Genomic DNA, 16,747 nt, shown 5'->3' with positions numbered 1-16,747 from the left:
GTAAGCAAACAAGAATGATGTTCACCACAAATGAACTTTTAATAGATAAGAAAGAGTCCCTGGTAACCTAGCAGAATCACTATAAAGAACAGTGGTCCCTAACAAGTAGATTAGGATCTACTGGTACTGAAATATGGTTATCTGTATCTAGCCAACCCTTCTTTCCAACCCCTCAGATCTTACCACCGCAGTACATAGAGATTCCCAATGGCAGAAAAGTACAGCCAATAGCAGCACTCTTTCTCCTGCTTAGATTTGAGCCCAAAGTGCCAACATTAGATCCTAACCCGCCCATGATTCTACGAGTTCAGAGAAATATAAAATAATACTCATCTCAAAAAACATATATAAAAGCGGGATGAAAGCTCCTGAAGTACAAAGTCAGTGTTAAAAGCCAACAATTCTGACCCATTCTGGCAAATACATATTTAACTTGAGCATTACCAGCCTTTCTTTCCATGATAAAGTGGAGATACAAGAATGTGCTGACTAATTCTGACTTGGACTGTCAGAATTAAAACAGGGATTTACAAAATCCTATCATCTTCCTTCGCAGCACTGTTTGGTATCAGTAACTTTGAACACAGGCTCTGTCATAACTTGCTATGTGGGTTTGGGCCTCTGAAACTCAGTTTCCTCATCTATAAACTGGATAATAATATATGATATCTTTATTAGTAGGGAGATAATAACAATACCTTTAATTCATAGGACAATTAGTAAGAACAAAATGAGATGAAGAATAGAAAACACATGACACTGCCTGGCACTAATAAGCATTCTACAAATATGAGCAATTATTATTACACCTCAGGCTTTTAAATGGGACAGAAGTCACTGTTTAGAAGTTCACCTGTTTCAAGGCTGGTGATAGACTTCTTGGGACTTCCCTCTATCAGTATAAGAGGGAAAAACACAACTGGGAACACAACTGAAGAACTGTATCTCCCTATCTTTTTACCATATGCCAGAATAATATACATTCCATGGACTTTACACATCACACTACTGATAAAAAGGGGGTATCATGCTGTGATTGAGTTTCGGAATCAATAGAAAGATTTTAACCACATCACCTGTCATTGGTTGTGTGAACTTCAGTAAGGTTATTTACTGTCCCTGACTGTGACCTAGAGTTTCCTCAACTGTAAATGTAAATAATAGTACCTACCTAATAAAGTTACTGTGGTAATTAAATAACTAATATCTTACCTATAAGTATGATAACTGAAATACTGTAGCTATTATTTTTGCTTCTCTTATTAGAAAAAGGCAAAAGTCCCCAACCCCTCTAAAATCCTATAGTGTTTTCATTTTAAAAACTTATGGTCTTGAAAAAGATATGTAGACATACATGCTACAGGTAGCAGGCAATCTGAGTATTATAAAACTTGATGGTACTTCCAAAGCACCAAAGAAATGTGTCTTTTCACAGAAGATGAGACCTCTTAGAAGAGATCTTATATGTACACCACAGCTATCTATTTATTTGGAGTCATTCTAACAGAGACTCTATGGAAATGGACTTTGCTCATAATATGTCATGATTTTAAATGGCATTATCCCAGACTCTCAAGTATAAATGTTAATATGCAATCTGTATTGGAACACGGATAGTTCTGACAATCACTGCCAAAGAATATACACTTTTTCTACAGTATTTCTCATGACAATATCAGTTTTCCCAAATGAATACTAAGCTAGAAGCTACAGAAGTCTTCGTCCTTTAGCAGTGATGCCCGTAACATTAGACTATGATTCATTCCTTCAACAAATATTTATTGAATGCTTACTATGCCCCAGGCACTATCCCAACCCTCGGCGATCTTACTAGAGGAAGAACCAAACTAACAACTACAATGCTATAATGGAAAAGCACAGGTGCTATGGAAACACACCAAAGGGAAGAGAGCCAGTGAAGATTTCCTGGAGAAAGTGCCAATTAACAGAGGCGTAAATGCAAGTGAGACAGACTAAAGCAAATTTAAGTTTCTTTTAGTTCTAAAAGAACGTGAGTATGGCTAAAGCATTCAGATTGAGGTGGATCATAGGAGGCCATCTTCAGTCAGGAAGGACTTTAAATAAACAGTACAGAAGTTCAACAAGGTGTGATACAGGAATAAGACAGAAAGCATTTTGTTCCTATTTTTATAAGATCATTTCAATTTTACAACTCATCTGATCATCATACACATCTCTGCTACACAAAGTGTGCTCCACAGACCAGCAACATCAGCAGAACTTAGGAGCCTGTTAAAACTCAGCAGGATATCAACACAGTCATAAGTACTATTATTAACTTTACTTTAGAGATGAAGCCAAGTAATTGGACAAGGTTGCACAGCTGGCGAATAATGAAGCCAGGCATGCATCAAAGCACTCTGAATCAAAACCTATCCCTTTAAATTTAAACTATATTTTTCTAAAATTAACTGAAATGAAGTAAAATCACAGTTACAAAATTATTCTTTGAGTCTAACCTGTATTTCATACAGTGTAAAAATTTAAAACTTGTTAACTATGGCCTACTTTATTCACATTCCAAATACACTGCCAACACAATTGATTTTCTGTTTGCCATTACATGTCATTTATTTATCAATCTCAACTGTCTGAAATACACTGAAAATAAATAGGTAGCCAAAAAGGGATGCATTGCAGATGAACTAAGGATAAAAGATTCATGCACTATATGTAATGCACATTACCTAGAAGAGAGCCCGTCAGAGCCTCACTCTGTGCTCATGCACGCCGGGTGCCACGTAAGGCACTACGCTGGGCACTAAGAAGGATACTAACATAAAAATGTAAAGCTTCTGCCCTCAAAGTCCAAACCAACTAATAAGTAAAATAAGCAACATCAAAAATACTATGGGGGGGACTTCCCTGGTGGTCCAGTGGGTAAGACTGCACTCCCAATGCAGGGGGCCTCGGTTTGATCCCTGATCGGGTAACTAGATCCCACACGCATGCCGCAACTAAGAGTCTGCATGCTGCAACTAAAGATCCCACGTGACGCAACTAAGACGCGGCAAAGCATAAATAAATAAATAAATAAAATATTTAAAAAAAAATACTATGGGTCCACAGGAGGAGCAAGAAATCTCTGGATGAGGGAGAAAAAAGCCTCTAAAGAGAGCTCATATTTAAGTATGTCTTTGAAGGAGCAAAATAACTGAACCAAGTAGAGATGGGAAAAGCATATTCTCATAACAAGCACAGAGGTGAGAAAGCACAGGAAAAAGGCTTTTACTTCTGAATGATGGAATAACATACATCAGATTTACCCTCCCACTGTAAACAACTAAAAAATCATACAAAATTATACACGACAACAGCTTCAGGCACTGGATAAAGGCAGCCCAGGACAGTGGTTTCTGAGAGCAGGGAAACAAACAAGGTGAGCCTTATACTCCTCCAGCTTCCTGGGTGGGGAGTGTTTCTAGGCCACAATACAGAGCAGGTAGACAAATGAGAGCCCCAACAGTGTTCAGGGGACTCTTCTCTTCACACCATACACAAAAGTTAACCCCAAATAAATCACAGACATAAATCTAATAACTAAAATGATAAAAATTCTGGAAGAAAACAGGAGAAAATCTTAAGTGTCCTTGAGTTAAGCGAAGATTTCTACAAGACAAAGTTTATCTAAAAAGAAATGATGAATAAACTCAAAAGACATTATTAAGGAGAAAAATATGTAAAACATGTATCTGATAAATAACATGTATCTAGAGTATATAAAGAACTCTTAGACATCAATAATAAGATACTCTCAAACACTCCCAAAGGGGAAAAATTTTAAAAAGCAGCCAAAAAAGATCTAAACATTTCACCAGAGAAAAGATACAGATAACAGATAAGCACAGGAAAACATGTTCAACCTCATTCGTTATCAGAGAAATACAAATTAAAACCACAATGAGAAACAACCATACATCTCCTAGGATGGCTAAAATGAAAAATGTTTGGATATGAAGTAAATGGAACTCTCATGCATTGCTAGTGGGAATGCCAAACAGTGTAACAGTTTTATAAAGTTAAACACACTCTTACTATATACATTCAGCAAGCCTACCCCTAGTTATTTAACCAAGAGAATATGCCCACACAAGGGCTTCTACTCGAATATTTACAGCAACTTTGTTCACAATAACTCAAGACAGGAACCAAATCTAGTATACAGATAAATGTATAAACAAATTGTGTGTGTGTATTCCACACACACACAGTGGAATAGTACTCAACAATAAAAAGAAATTCATTCCTGACACATGCAACCACATGGATAAATCCCAAAATCATTATGCTAAGTGAAAAAGAGCCAAATATAAAGAGTATATATTACATGATTCCATTTACATAAAATTCTATAAAAGGCAAATGATGTCAGAAAGCAGATCAGTAGTTGCCAGTGGTCAAAAGGTAGGGGAATGAACTGACTACAAAGAGGAAAGGGGAAATTTTTAGTGTGATGGAAATGTCTTTCATTCACCATCGTGGCAGTTACTTGTCTGACTATATTAGTTAAACTTATTAAATTGTATATTTAAAACTGATTAATTTTATTGTATATAAATTATACCTCAAGTAAACAGATTTTTAGAAAGATAAAAAGACAAAGAAATGAATGCTCACATACTGAACTCTTAAAAATTCATTAAAAAATAGTAACACAAAATGACAAAATGAGGAAATGATGTTAAAAATGTAAACCACAAAATAAAAACCACAAAGTTTATAATAAAACACCATACTTAACGGTGAAACACTGAAAGCTTTCTCCCTGAGACTAGAAACGAGACAAAGATATCCACTGTCACCACTTCTATTTAATATTATAATGGATGTACTAGACAGTGCAATCAGGCCAGAAAAAAAATTTTAAGGCATTAATTTTTCTCTCTTTTGTTTGGCTGTGTAGCGTGTGGGATCTTAGTTCCCCGACCAGGAACTGAACCCACCCCTCTGCAGTGGAAGTGTGGAGTCTTAACCACTGGACTGCCAGGGAAGTCCCTTAATGCATTAATATTAGGAAATAAATTAAAATGCCATTATTTGCAGGTGAACTGACTGTACACATAAAATTCAAAAGAATCTAACAACAATCAGAATTAATAAGTTCCTTGGATATACACACATAACTCGCAGATATCACGGGTCTGGTTCCAGACCACCACAACAAAGCAAATACTGTAATAAAGCAAGTCACATGATTTTTTTGGTTTTCTAGTACACATAAAAGTTACGTTTACACTATTCTGTAGTCTATTAAGTGTGCAATAGCATTATGTCTAAAAAAACAAGGTGCATACCTTAATGAAAATATACTTTGTTACTAAAAAAAAAGTTAACCATCATCTGAGCCTTTGGAGAGTCATAATCTTTTTGCTGGTAGAGGGTCTTGCCTTGATGTTGATGACTGCTAATTGATCAGGGTGGTGGGTGCTGAAGGTTGGAGTGGCTATGGCCAATTTCTTTCTTTTTTTTTGCGGTACACGGGCCTCTCACTGTTGTGGCCTCTCCCGTGCGGAGCACAGCCTCCGGACGTGCAGGCTCAGCGGCCATGGCTCACGGGCCCAGCCGCTCCGCGGCATGTGGGATCTTCCCGGACCGGGGCACGAACCCGCGTCCCCTGCATCGGCAGGCGGACTCTCAACCACTGCGCCACCAGGGAAGCCCTATGGCCAATTTCTTAAAACAAGACAGCAATAAAGTCTACCACATAGATTGACTCTTCCTTTCACAACTTCTCTGTAGCATGCAGTGCTTGCTGTTTGTTAGCATTTTACCCACAGTAGAACTCCTTTCAAAACTGGAGTCAATCTTCTCTCAAGCCCTGCTGCTTTATCAACTAAGTTTATTTAATATTCTAAATTTTGTTGTTGTTTCAACAATCTTCACAGCATCTTCACCAGTAGTTTCCATCTCAAGAAACCACTTTCTTTGCTTATCTGTAAGAAGTAACTCCTTATCCGTTTAAGTTTATCATGAGCTTGTGGCATTTCAATCACATCTTCAGGCTCCACTTCTAATTCTAGTTCTCTTACTATTTCCACCACATCTGCAGAGCTCTTGGGTGACCAGGTACACTATCAATGAGCAGTGATATTTTGAAAGAAATCTTTTCTCCTAAGCTGTAGGTCTCAACAGTGTGCATAAAATATTCAGTAAACTATGCTGTAAACAGAGGTGTGTGCTGCTATCCAGGCTTTCTTTTTCCATTTACAGAGCACAGGCGGAGTAGATTTAGCATAATTCTTAAGGGTCCTAGGATTTTGAGAATGGTAAACGAGCACTGGCTTTGACTTAAAGTCACCAGCTGCATTAGCCCCTAACAACAGAGTCAGCCTGTCCTTTGAAGCTCTGAAGCCGGGCATTGACTTCTCTTCTTTAGCCATGAACATCTTAGATGGCATCTTCTTCCAGTATATGGCTGTTTTGTCTTCACTGCAGCTCTGTTGTTTAGTGTAACCACCTACATTCATTATCTAGCTAGATCTTCTAGATAACCTGTTGCAGTTTCTACATCAGCACTTGCTGCTTCACCTTGCACTTCTATATTATTGAGAACGCCTCTTCCCTTAAACCTCACCGGCTAGTCTCTGCTAGCTTCAAACTTTTCTTCTGCAGCTTCTTCACCTCTCTCAGCCTTCACAGAATTGAAGAGAGTTAGGGCCTTGCTCTGGGTTAGGCTTTGGCTTAAGGGAATGTTGTGGCTGATTTGGTCTTCTGTCCAGACCTTTAAAACGTTCTCCATATTAGCAATACAGCTATTTCACTTTTTTATCATCCATGTACTCAATGGAGTAGCACTTTTAATTTCCTTCAGGAACTTTTCTTTGCATTCACAACTTGGCTGCTTGGCTCAAGAGCCTAGCTTTCAGCCTGTCTTGGCTTTCAAAATGTTTTCCTCACTAAGCTTAATCATTTGTATCTTTTGATTTAAAGTGAGAGACGTATGACACTTCCTTTCACTTGAACACTCAGAGATCACTGTAGGGTTATTAACTAACCTAATTTTGAAATTACTGTGGCTCAGGGAATAGGGAGGCCCCAGGAGTGGGAGAGAGACAGGGGAATGGCCAGTTAGTGCAACAGTCAGAACACACATAACGTTTATCGATTAAGTTCGTTGTCTTATATGGGCGTGATTCGTGGTGCCCCAAAACAAGTACAATTGTATACATCAAAGATGACTGATCACAGATCACTATAACAAATACAATAATAATGTAAAAGTCTGAAGTATTGCAAGAATTACCAAAATGTAACATAGAGACATGAGCGAGCAAAATGTAATATAGAGACATGAGTGAGCAAAAGCTATTGTAAAAATGGTACCAATAAACTTTCTCAACACAAGAGTGTCACAAACCTTCAATTAAAAAAAAAAGCAATTATCTGCAAAGTGCAATAAAGTGAAGTGCAATAAAATTAGGTATGCCTGTAAAATTATTATACAAAAATCAACTGTAATAAGCACATTAGCCATTAGGGAAATGTGATTCAATACTACCATGTGAGGGACTTCCCTGGTGGTCCAGTGGTTAAGAATTCACCTTCCAATGCAAGGGACACGGGTTCGATCCCTGGTCGTGGAACTAAGATCCCATGTGTCGAGGGGCAACTAAGCCTGCACACTCTAGACCCCATGCGCCACAACTACTGAGTCTGTGAGCCACAACTAGAGAGAAGCCCGCGTGCCACAACTAAGACCTGATGCAGCCTAAATAAATAAATAAATATTAAAAAAAAAAACTACCATGAGATACCACTTCACACTCATTAGGAAGGCTACAATAATAAAGAGAGAAAATAACAAGTATTGGTGAGGACATGGAGAAACTAGCACCCTCATACATTGCTGGTGGGAAAGTAAAATGGTTACGGCTGCTGTGAAAAGCAGCTGGCAATTGCTCAAAAAGTTAAACAGTTAGCACATGACCTAGCAATTCTACCCTCAGGCGTATTCAAGAGAAATAAAAACATACTTCCTTACAAAAACTTATATATGAATGTTCAAAGAAGCATTACTCATAATAGGCAAAAACTGGAAACAATCCAAATTTTCATCAACTGATGAATGGATAAATAAAACATAGTATATCCATGTAATTGAATTTTATTTTTAAAAAAAAGAAGTAATGACACATGCTACAACATGAATGAACCTTGAAACGTTACATTAAATGAAAAATGTCACAAAAGACCACATATTGTATGATTCCATTTACATACTGTCCAGAAAAGACAAATTTATAGAGACAGAAAATGAATCAGTGGTTGCTTAGGATTTATGAAAGGGGAAATTTGGAACAACTGTTTAATGGGTATGAATTTTCTTTTAGGAGGGACAATTAGACTGTGATCATTGTATAACCCTATAAATAAACCAAAAAAGACTGAATTATACACTTTAAAATGAACTGCATGGTATATGAATTAAATCTCAATAAAGCTGTTTAAAAAACTTTCTGTAATTTTCTTATCTTATGTCATAAAATAATTAGAATAGAATCAATTTAATTATAGTATAATTGAATTTAATTGTAAATGTAATTAGCTTATAATAAATAAATAAATAATCGATCACTGTGAGAGCTGCAGCTGCAGGGCCATTACCCTAACATTAGAATTGCTAATTTGTCTATAAAACTTCCAGGGAACATTTCTTTGCACATATAATAAAATCAATACTACTTTAAAAAAATCATTCATATTTCCATATATCAGCAACAAGTAGAAAATAAAAGTTAAAGATAGTTATAACAGTTATCATAAAACATCAAAAATAGAAATATTGATAAATTCAGTGAATCATGGAAAACATCCATTTACTAACAACTACTTTATTTCAATAAGATTTTGTAAAAGTGATCTAACAAACAAAGGCATATACCATTTTCTTGGAATGGAAGACTCAATACTGTAAAGAAGTCTATTAACCCCAATTGTGTTGGTAAATATATCAAATGTATTCCCAAGCAAAATCCTAATAAGGTTTCTTTTCTGTGTAGAAGTTCACATGAAAATGCAAAAGGACAAGAATAACCTAGGTGATCTTGAAGAACAGCTAAGCTGAAGAACTTTAACAGAGGGCAAGACCAAATATAACATGAGAGAAATTAAAACAGTAAGATAAGGGCAAAAGAATAGAGTAACAGTTCAGTGAAACAGAACAGATGGTCTTGTAACAGACAAGTATATGTTTACCTTATTTATGACAAAAGAGAAACAGCAGTGCGATGGGGAAAGCATGGTTTTCAATAAATGGTGCTGGGCCAATTGACTATATATAAAAAGTGAGTCTTGACTCTTACCTTACATCATACACAAAAAAATCAATTCCTGATGAATTATAGATATAAATGTAAAAAGTTCAAGAGTAAACATTTAAAAGAAAACACAGAAGATCTTTATGACATTAAAATAGACAAATATTTCTTAAACTAGACACAAAAGACCTTAACTAAAAAAGACAAGACTGATAAAATGGAACTTGTGTTCATGTAAAGGTATCACAAAAGGGTGAACTAGCTAGCCACAGAATGGGAGAATATATTTTCAATGCATATTTCAAACAAAGAAACCATACCCATAATATATAATCAAAAAATAATATTACTCAAACCAATAGAGGTGGGGGGAGCAGCAAAAGACTTTTAACAGGTGCTTCAAAAGGAATGTATCCCAATCAGCAAGAAATATACGAAATAGTGTTCAACTTCGTTAGTCTTCAGGGAAATCAAAATTAAGATTGCAAGGAGACACTAACAACATACCCACCAGGAAGGCTAAAATACAAAAGACAGAAAGTACCAAACACTGACAAGGATGGAGGATACACTGCTGGATGGAGAAGAGGTAAACTGGCACAACTACTTTGGAAAACTTTTGGACACAACCTACTAAAGCTGAAGATATGCATATAGTATGACTATGTAATTCTGCTCCTGGGTTTATATCTAAAAGAAATGCATTAAAAAACTTCTTTAAGAAACATGTACTATACCATTCACAGAAACATTACCTGTAATAGTCCCAAACTAGAAATTAATGAAATGCCAAAAGCAAGAATAAATAAATACATGTTCATTCAGTGTAATACTACTGGCAGCAAAAATAAACTAAGACTACATTACATTCAGGTAGGGATGAATCTTACAAACAAAATGTTGAACAAAAGCCAGCACATAAAATGTACATATTATATGGTTCTATGTGTATAAAGTTCAAAATTAGGCAAACCCAATCTATGGTATAGTGAGTCAAGGTAGTAGTTAGTCTGTCTAGAGATGCCATGAATGGAAGAGGACATGAAACTTCTGGGCTTCTGGGGTCCTTGTCTCTGTTTCTTGATGGAGATTCTGCTTATGCAGGTGTGTTCATTGTGAAAATGTGAAGTGTGTCTGTGCGTGTATACACTATATTATACGTATTAACTTCAAAATACTTCAAAAATTTTTTAAAAATTGTTTTAGTATATTTATACAAAGATGACTATTTGAGCCTATGGAGAAAAAGAAAGGAAAATTACTGAATGTGGAGGCTAGGCTGTCTGTATGGTGTTTTTACTCACCTTTGTCCTGTAACGCAATTTGTTCCTTATGCAGTAATGCCACCTCCCGTCCCAAAGCTTTCTTCTGTCTTTCCAGTTCATTTCGAAGCACCAAAATTTTTAATTGCAGGCACTCACTTTCTTTTTTCTAAATAATTAAAAGTACAGGTAAATTTATGAATATAAAAGTTATTCCTACGAATAACTGCGCATTCACAATGTTTCAAAATGTGACTGGTTTAAAGCACTTTAATATTCATGTAACTTATAGATCTCTTGAGTAACTTAATTATCAGCACCTGTCATTTTAATGGAAAGAATACAGATGTAAGCAAATAACAGAGTAGAAATAAAATCTCAAATCTGGGAACAGTTCTTTCTAAGAACCTAAAAGACACTATAAAATATCTCAGCCCTCTTTCCTAACACCACAATACAATAAGACACAAATTAATAATAAAAAAGAAATGGAGTTCTCAAAATGTTAAACATAGAATTACCTTAGGACCCAGCAATTCCACTTCTAGACATATGTATATACCCAATAGAATAAAAAGCATGTCCATACAAAAATGTAAATATGAATGTTCATAGCAGCATTATTCATAATAGCCAAACAATGAAATCAATCCAAATGTCCATTATCTGATGAACAGATAAATAAAATGTGGTATATATCAATGGAATATTATTAGGCAATAACAAGAAGTGAAGTACTGATATATGCTACAACATGGATGAATCTTGAAAACATTATGCTAACTAAAAAAAAGCCAGTTTTAAAAGGCCACAGACTCCATTTATATGAAATTACCAAAATAAGCAAATCCATAGAAACAAAAAGTAGATTTCCATCCTTACCAAGCTGAACATAGGTGCTCTAATATTCCACAGATTTTGGAGAAAGCCAAGCAGGGACCTGGTGCTTTCATCCCTTCCAGACAGTAACTAACCAAGCCCCCTATAATGTCAGTGGATACCACAGGGGGAGCCTGCAGCCTCACTACAGATGTAACAAGATAACCTTCTCCCTTCCTGCTGGGTAATATCAGAGGAGGCCAAGTAGAGAGTCAGAACTTTCACTACTATGCAGTGCTATTGAGACCACCTTACTCCCTATGTGGGCAGCTGGAACTCCTATTCCTAGTCAGCATTAACAAGCCCTCTTACACTCACACACAAACACTCCTCTGCCACGTGAGCGTCAATGGAAACTTCTTGCGGAACTTGGACTTCCACCCCAACCTGGCAGTAATGAGATGGTGCCTCTTCCTTCCACTACCAGAGGTGTCAGAGGAAGCCAGGTAAAATAGAAGGTTTAAATAAGATCCAGAGACTCATAACATAATACCCCAAATGTACTAGTTTCAATAAAAAATCACTCATCAGATCAAGAACCAGGAAGATATCAAAGTGAATAAAAAAGGATAATCAAAAGATGCCAACACTTGAGACAAGTAGACATGTTACAACTATCTGACAACGATCTGAGAGTAGCCATCTCAAAAATGCTTCAATAGAAATTAAGAACCTATATGGGAATATAATCTAAAAAAGAATGGATATATGTATATGTAAATGTATAACTGATTCACTTTGCTGTACAGTAGAAACTAAAACAACATTGTAAATCAACTATACTCCAATAAATATTAATTTAAAAAAAGAAATTAAGAACATGCTTGAAACAAAAATATAGAACTTCTTGACCAAAAAAACCCGTAAAATCTCAATAAAGAAAGTAAAGACCTAAAGAACTGAAATAAAAAACTCAATGAATGAGCTCAACAGCAGAATGTAGGAAATAGAGAAAAGAATCTTTAATCTGGAAGCTCAAACAATAGAAACTACCCAATTTAAACAACAGAGATAAAAATGAACAGAGCCTCAGAAATCTGTGGAATGATAGCAAAAGATCTAGCACTTGTATCATCAAGTACCAGGAGGAAAGGAGAAAGTGGGCAGGAATGAAAAGTACTTGTAGTAAATAATGGCTAAAAACTTCCCAAATTAGGCAAAAGAAATAAATCTACAGATTCAAGAAGTTAGTGAACTCCAAAAAGAATAAATTAAATGGAAAAAATCACAAAGTAAACAAAACCAAAAGCTGTGTTTTTGAAAAGGTCAGTAAGATTGATAAAATTCTAGCCAGGCTAACCAAGAAAAGACAGAAATTACTAATATGAAGAATGAAAGAGGAGCCACCACAACTGATCTCATGGACATTAAAAGAATAATTAAAAATACTATAAACAACTCTATGCCCATAAATTTGGTAACTTAGATGAAATGGATCAATTCCTTGAAAGACAATCTACCAAAACTCACACTAGGAGAAACTGACAATCTGAATAGGTATATATATATATATAAGAAATTAAATCAATAATTAATAATCTTCCAAAACAGAAAGTACCAATCCAGATGGCTTCACTGGTAAATTTTACCGAACATTTAAATAAGACATTATATCAGTTTTTGAAAATCTCTTCCAAAATACAGAAGAACTTCCTAACTCATTCTATGAGGCCAGCATCATCCTCACACCAAAACCAAAGCCATCACTAGAAAGGAAAATTACAGACCAGTATTTCTCATAAACATAGGTACAAAATCCCCAACAAAATATTAGCAAATCAAATCCGTCAACATATAAGAAGAATTATACACCAGGGCCAAATGAACTATACTCCAGGTATGCAAGACAGGTTTAACTTTCAATAATCAATTAATGGATTTCACCACATCAACCAGGCTAAAGAAAAAAATAATCATATAACCATATCAATGGGTGCTGAAAAAGCATGTGACATTCAACTAGAAATAAAGGAAAACTTCATCAATTTGGTAAAGAATACTTGCCAAGAAACCTACTAATATTTGCCAAAATACTTAATGGTGAAAACCCAGATGCTTTCTCCCTATGTTGGAGAACAACACAGGATGTCCCCTTTCACCACTCTCTTAAACATGTACTGAAAGTCCTAGCTATACAATAAGGCAAGAAAGGAAATAAAAGCTATGTATACTTGGAAAGAAAGAAATGAAGTCATCTTTGTTTACAGATGATATGATTGTCTATGTAGAAAATCCCAAAGAATTGACAAAACAAAAACAAAAAACCAACCCAAAATCTCCCGGAACTAACAAGTGATTATAGCAAGGTTGCATGATACAGGGTTAATACACAAAAGTCAACTGCTTTCTTATGTAACAAGGAATAATGGGAATTTGAAATTAAAAACATAACATCAATTATATTAGTATTAAAAAATAAAATACTTAGTACAAATCTAACAAATTATGTAGAAGATCTATATGAAGAAAACTACAAAACTCCAATGAAAGAAATCAAAGGAGACCCAAATAAGTGGAGAAACTGTCCATGTTCAGGGATAGGAAGACACTATTATGATATCAATTTTTCCCAACTTGACCTATAGATTAAGTGACATCCCAGCAAATTATTTTGTGGATATCAACAAACTGATTCTAAAGTTTATAGAGAAAAGCAAAAAACCCAGAATCACCAACAAAATACTGGAGAAGAACGAAGTTGGAAGACTGACACTATCTTCTGTCAAGACTTACCATAAAACTACAGTAATCAGGATAATATGGTATGGGCAAAAGAACAGACAAACAAATCAGTGGAACAGAATATAGAGCCCAGAAATAGAAACACACAAATATGGTCAACTCATCTTTGACAAAGGAATAAAAGCAATTCAATGGAGAAAGGATAGTCTTTTTCACCAAATGGTGCTGGAACTACTGGACACCCACATACAAACAAACAAACAACAACAAAAAATTTAGATATAGACCTATATCTTTCACAAAAATTAACTCAAAATCAATCACAGATCTAAATGTGAAATAATAATTACTATTCACCTTTTAGAGGATAACAGTGGAGAAAACCTAGGTGACCTTAGGCTTGGAGATGACTTTTTACATACAACACCAAACACATGAGCCATGAAAGAAGAAACTGTTAAGTTGGACTTCATTAAAATTAAGACTTCTGCTCTGCAAAAATGACTATTAATAGAACGAAAAGACAAGCCACAGACTGGGAGAAAATATTTGAAAACCACTTATCTGATAAAGAATAGAATACAAAATATGCAAAGAATTCTAAAAACTCAACAATAGAAATATAAACAACCCAATTAAAAAATGGGCAAACGATCTGAACTGTCACCTTACCAAAGAAGATACAGAGATAATCATATGAAAATAAGCATATAAGCATATGAAAAGATTCTCAATATCACAAGTCATCAGGGAATTGCAATTAAAACAATTAGACAGGGGCTTCCCTGGTGGCGCAGTGATTAAGAATCTGCCTGCCAATGCAGGGGACATGGGTTCGAGCCCTGGTCCGGGAAGATCCCACATGCCGTGGAACAACTAAGCCTGTGAGCCACAACTACTGAGCCTGTGCTCTAGAGCCTGTGAGCCACAACACTGAGCCCGCGTGCTGCAACTACTGAAGCCAGCGTGCCTAGAGCCCGTGCTCCACAACAAGAGAAGCCCCCACAATGAGAAGCCCATGCACCGCGGCAAAGAGTAACCTGCGCACCACAACGAAGAGTAGCCCCCGCTCACTGCAACTAGAGAAAGCCTGTGAGCAGCAACGAAGACCCAACGCAGCCAAAAAATAAAATAAAATAAATTTTAAAAATGAAAAACAATCAGATTACCACTACATACCTATCAGAATAGTTTAAATCCAAAACAATGGCGATACTAAATGTTGGCAAGGATGTGGAGCAACAGGAACTTTCATTCATTGTTGACGGCAATGCAAAATGGTATAGCCATTTTAGAGGATGGATCGAGCAATTGTGCTCCTAGATATTTACCCAGATGAGCTGAAAACTTGTGTTCACACAAAAACCTACACATAAATGCCTATAGCAGCTGTATTCATAATTGCCGAAACGTGGAAGCAACCAAAATGTACCTCAATAGGTCAAAAGATAAACTGTGGCATATCCAATAACAATGGAGCACTATTCAGCAATAAAAAGAAACGAGCTATGAAAAGCTATTAAAAAGACATGAGGGAACCTTAAATGCATATAGCTAAGTAAAAGAAGCCAATCTGAGAAAGCTACATGCTGTATGACTCCAACTCTGTTACATTCTGAAAAAGGCAAAACTGTGGAGACAGTAAAAAGTTCAGTGGTTGCCAGGTGTTCTGAGGGAGGGAAAAAAATATAAATAGGTGAAGCATGGAGGATTTTTAGGCCAGTGAAACGATTCTGTATGACACTGTAACGGTGGATACATGACACTGTGCCTTTGTCAAAACTCATAGAACTATACAACACAAAGAGTGAACCCGAAGGTAAACTACAGACTTTAGTTAATAATATTGTATTAATATTGATTCAACAATAGTAACAAATGTGTCACTCTAATATAAGATGTTAATAACAAAAGAAATGGGGGGGCCTTTCTGTACTTTCTGCACAATTTTTCTGTAAACCTACAACTACTCTAAAACACAATGTTCATTTTTTAAAAAGTGACAGAACTGTACCTCAAAAAAGTCAATTTTACTGAATGTTCATTTAATAAAACAAATCCCAGACATGTTCTACCAAAGATACAATTAAGTTTACCAAATAAGTTTGTTAACTTATCTTTCCATAAAAATATTTCCTACTTCAACCTACAAAGCCATGGTTTAAACTTTACTCTGACTCCCTTTTTAATCCAAATACCTTGCCACAATTTGCCTCCAGATAAAATCTGAAATCCTACCCCCACAATGAACATATATGTGCCTGCATGTGTTTGCATTCACACACAATTACTGCACTATGAAGGTATGTACCCTTCTCGCCTAGTCTTTATCAATAGTGTCAATAATATGCTTTCCATCATTTTCCATGACAAAAATCTTAACCAAACAGCCTCCTTCTTAAGACATAAGAAAAAAAACATTCATTAAGTAAACTGAATAGGTTATTAAGCCCTGGGATGAGCTGGTGGAAAACTTTAAAAGAAAAAACTCAGCACCTCTATTTGATTCACAGACAATGAGGAAGCATGGGTACTCAGTGAGATGAGTAATGGTATGGCCTTGTTGAGGCAATGGGCATGGAAAATGACTTTTGGCAGTTGTGTGGAAAGTACTTTACAGCTATTGTTTCTCACCCAAAGTACTTT

General features: G+C 35.8%; 1 protein-coding gene across 1 annotated transcript in view; it reads right to left on the bottom strand.

Moving 5' to 3' along the window:
• Nucleotides 1–16,747, bottom strand: part of UVRAG (UV radiation resistance associated) — a 352,887-nt gene that overhangs the window by 143,943 nt on the left and 192,197 nt on the right. The window contains 1 exon segment of the mRNA XM_067750404.1: nt 10,583–10,709. Coding sequence (XP_067606505.1) covers nt 10,583–10,709 — 127 coding nt within the window.

This window comes from Pseudorca crassidens, chromosome 9 (assembly GCF_039906515.1).
Source record: "Pseudorca crassidens isolate mPseCra1 chromosome 9, mPseCra1.hap1, whole genome shotgun sequence".
Taxonomy (NCBI): domain Eukaryota; kingdom Metazoa; phylum Chordata; class Mammalia; order Artiodactyla; family Delphinidae; genus Pseudorca; species Pseudorca crassidens.
The sequence above is the reverse complement of the archived record's forward strand: the minus strand, read 5'-3'. Positions and strand labels throughout refer to the sequence as shown.